This window comes from Quercus suber, unplaced genomic scaffold (genome assembly GCF_002906115.3).
Source record: "Quercus suber isolate HL8 unplaced genomic scaffold, Cork oak 2.0 scaffold_26, whole genome shotgun sequence".
Classification (NCBI taxonomy): domain Eukaryota; kingdom Viridiplantae; phylum Streptophyta; class Magnoliopsida; order Fagales; family Fagaceae; genus Quercus; species Quercus suber.
Genome location: NW_027069491.1, coordinates 713,419 through 717,111, shown reverse-complemented (window position 1 = coordinate 717,111; position 3,693 = coordinate 713,419). Strand labels below are relative to the sequence as shown.

The window sequence follows — 3,693 nt, the reverse complement described above, 5'->3', positions numbered from 1 at the left end:
AATATTTGTTCTTTACTAATAACAAGTCAAAAGACTCAAAACACCAATTGATTTCATTTTGGTATATACATGTGTGTGGATTCGATCTCATTCCTCATTTCACGACAAAAATCTTTACCAAATTGAGCTAACTTAGCATATTGATACTATCATAACACAATCCCCTCCCCCAAATAGCATAATACTAGATTTGGCATAAAAATAAGGATAAAATTTAGCTACAAAATTAGTTATAACCTAAAACTACAACTACAACTTCCCTCAATATTTTTTTCTTGGATGTTGATTTTGACAAATCCACTAGATTATATTTTATTCTCTTTCTAAAAAAAAATTATATTTTCTTCTTATATCTTTCATACTTGTAAAATTTCTAGAAGATTAAAGACCAATAACTATATCATCAATCAATTGTTTAAATTGCGAATTTTTGTAGTTTAAAATTATGCATAAAAATTAAATTTATTAATCATATAGCAAATAACATTTAATTGGCACAAAATTTGATATATTTTGTTAAGAGTGTAAAAAATATGCAATATATTGGTTAGATTTTAAAAATATGTAGCAATGTTAATTTTTTTTTTAAAGGAAGTTCTAGTCTTAGACTACAACTAATTTTCTTTCTCAAAAAAAAAAAAAAAAAAGACTACAACGAATTTTGTAATAAAACTTTATCCTAAAAATAATGCATAAATTTCTTTTGTTTGGGAGGAGAAGAGAAAAATGGTTTTTTACGGGATAAAATCCATATATTTCTCTATTTGGCAATTTTGTGAGAAGTAATTTTATAATAAAATAGAGAGAATGTCCATTAAATTTCCTTCCCTTGTATGTGTTCCCAAAAATCAAAAGGGAGCGCAATGATCCGTTCCTCTCTCATTAATTTAGAAGAAATTAATTTTTCATCCTCAATTATTGAATATATACAAATAAAATATCCGATATAATAGTAAAGGTTTTTTTTTAAAAAAAATTCCTTCTTTTATACACTTCGGAATACACTAAAAAAGAGGGGGAAAAAATGTCTCATTTAATTCAATTTCATTATAAACTCTCAAACATAGTATCAATGTTTTTAATTTCTGTTGAGGGTATCAAAGTTCAAATAGAATATTTTTATCAGCATTATTTTATGACAAAGATCAAAATCAAAGTCTACATCGCACACACTCATACACACCCTCTCATTAATAACAAGATCCCTGAAGTCTTAGCAAGCCACCAACTGATCATGATAATGGCAACCAATTCGGTTCTGCTTCTTGCATGGCTACAAGAAATAGTCAAGAAGATATATAAAACGACAAAGTTAGAGTAATTAAAAATAAAAATAAAAATAAAATACAGATGAGAAAATATATTTTAAAGTTGTGCGCATGGCTCATCCAAGAGGTGCTCATACATGGGTGGCATGGACCAGAAGGCATGAGTTTATGATTGTCATTGGAGAGAATTATTTCACACTCGAGCTGCTGGATTTTCACGCTGACGGATCGCTTGAAAAGGTTGTTGTCATCTTATGCGTAAGATATTACGTATTTGAACTCTTCAAATCATGCGCAGCGATTGAAAGTTACAACATTAAAAAATCCATTTTTTATTTTGTTGGGCATGATGCAATCTAAAATGTCCAACGGGGAGAAGAAAATTGTTTAGTTGACAATTTATTATGAGTAAAATTTTGCTTTAAGTCCTACTTGTTTAGTGTATTACAATTTGAAACCTCTTTCGTTACAAAGGGTTGTCCCAATGTTAGATAGGTGAGATCTTAGGGAGGTTTTATGTGGGGGAGTTTGAACCTAGCTCTACCTGCGCGTTGACTTGCATTTCTCTCTCTCTCAAACTACCATTATATGTTATTGCAAAACCAAAAAGGATAGGGCTGCTTAAGCTTACCCTATATAATCACCAGCAGTCATTTCTACAGTAGTGAACCAAAAATCCAAAAGCAATCTATAGAAAAAGAACATATAATACTTAGAGAGGCAGGTTGGAAATCAAAGCATCACAAAAATGCTTTCTGGGGCTAATGCTACTTCTTGCTTCCAAAATGTTCCACTGCAGATCTATTCTGTGAATGAAGATGTTGTTTCAGCCTCCTCTCTTGAAGGAAACTCGGCCTCAGAACCTCATCCAAACTCTTTCCTCTATAACTTTTCAGTTCTCAAGGACAAGGTTCATCAGGTGCAATCTTTGGTTAGCATCCTTATCAACACGGATCATAGCCAACCTGAACCAGCAACATCTTTTGCTGTGGCCAGCATGAGTACTGTGATTCAAGAAATTATCTCGTCCGCGACTTCAATGATGTTCATTTGCCAACAAATGGGGCTTGGTCCTACTGCAGCTGGTAGCACCAGCACCGATGAATTGCACCATGGTCATCATGGCCAGCGTCATCAAACTCGGTTTTCTCAACCAAACTTTGGTGGCAATCGTGCTGGTAACATAGGCCAAGGTTTCTTTTCTAGTGAAACCCTTGCTGATTGCTGGTATGGTGGTGAAACCTTTAATAATTATGGTACTAATAAGGATGAAACTCGAAGTGGTGCTGTTGGCAACAACGTTAACAGGGTCGAAAGGAGAGATCAAGTGGCTCAAGGGGGTGATACTAGTGAAGCGATATTAGAAAGGATTACATCAAAGGATTATGATATCATTGAATTAGATGCTGCGGATTTGTTGGCTAAGTACACACATTATTGCCAAGTTTGTGGGAAAGGGTTCAAGCGTGACGCGAATTTGAGAATGCACATGAGGGCTCATGGAGATGAATACAAGACTAGTGCTGCTTTAAGCAACCCCATGAAGAATAACAATGGAGGGGCCTCAGGTAATCGAGACGGTTTGCTGAAATTGCCTAGGAAATATTCGTGTCCACAAGAAGGGTGTAGGTGGAATCGAAAGCATGCCAAGTTTCAGCCTCTGAAATCCATGATTTGTGTGAAGAATCACTACAAGAGGAGCCATTGTCCTAAGATGTATGTTTGCAAGCGTTGCAATCAGAAGCAATTCTCTGTGCTTTCTGATTTGAGGACACATGAGAAGCACTGTGGGGATCAGAAGTGGCAATGCTCATGCGGTACCACATTTTCTAGGAAAGACAAGCTTATGGGCCATGTTGCTTTGTTTATTGGGCACACCCCAGCTACAATCTCTCTGTCAAAGCTAGCAAAAGTTGAGCAACAAACGTTGCAAATGCAAATTGATGATAGGCACAGATGATCATGTGTGGTAAATCATCAAGAGCTGTTTTTCTCTAAATCTTGTTATTTTCTATATAGAAAATAATGTACTAATACGTTTTAATTTTAATTAATGTACTAATATAAAGCCTAGACTAGATATACCTAGTTGCTATGGACGATTACAACATGAAGTAACTTGCTTCATATAGTTCATATATATATATTTTATATATTATGGTTGTATTAAATTCTCCTCTTTGATGCTATGTTAACTAAGCAGTAGACAATATTATGCTTATTCCTAAATCCAAAGCGTGAAGATCTCGCTTTGCAAGAGTTAATTTCGTAAGGAATGTAGAGTTCTAGGAAGAATTTTGTTGATGAGGAAAAGAAAATAAACTAGCTACTTTGCTTGTGGTGGCACTGTGTTGTCATAACTCATAAGCTAGTTGTGGTGTCATTGTTTTCTTTTCATTCTTTTTCCTCTTAGTGAGGTTATCAA

General features: G+C 34.4%; 1 protein-coding gene across 1 annotated transcript; it reads left to right on the top strand.

Annotated features, from left to right (window-relative positions):
- Nucleotides 1-1,882: 1,882 nt before the first annotated feature.
- On the top strand, nucleotides 1,883-3,457 carry LOC111988430 (protein SENSITIVE TO PROTON RHIZOTOXICITY 2). Its single transcript, XM_024020224.2, has one exon. The coding sequence runs from the start codon at nucleotides 2,017-2,019 to the stop codon at nucleotides 3,226-3,228; it is 1,212 nt and encodes a 403-aa protein (XP_023875992.1). The 5' UTR covers nucleotides 1,883-2,016; the 3' UTR covers nucleotides 3,229-3,457.
- Nucleotides 3,458-3,693: the final 236 nt, after the last annotated feature.

Coding starts and splice junctions, on each gene's coding strand:
- LOC111988430 (XM_024020224.2), top strand. CDS start 2,017: ATGCTTTCTGGGGCTAATGCTACTTCTTGCTTCCAAAATGTTCCACTG.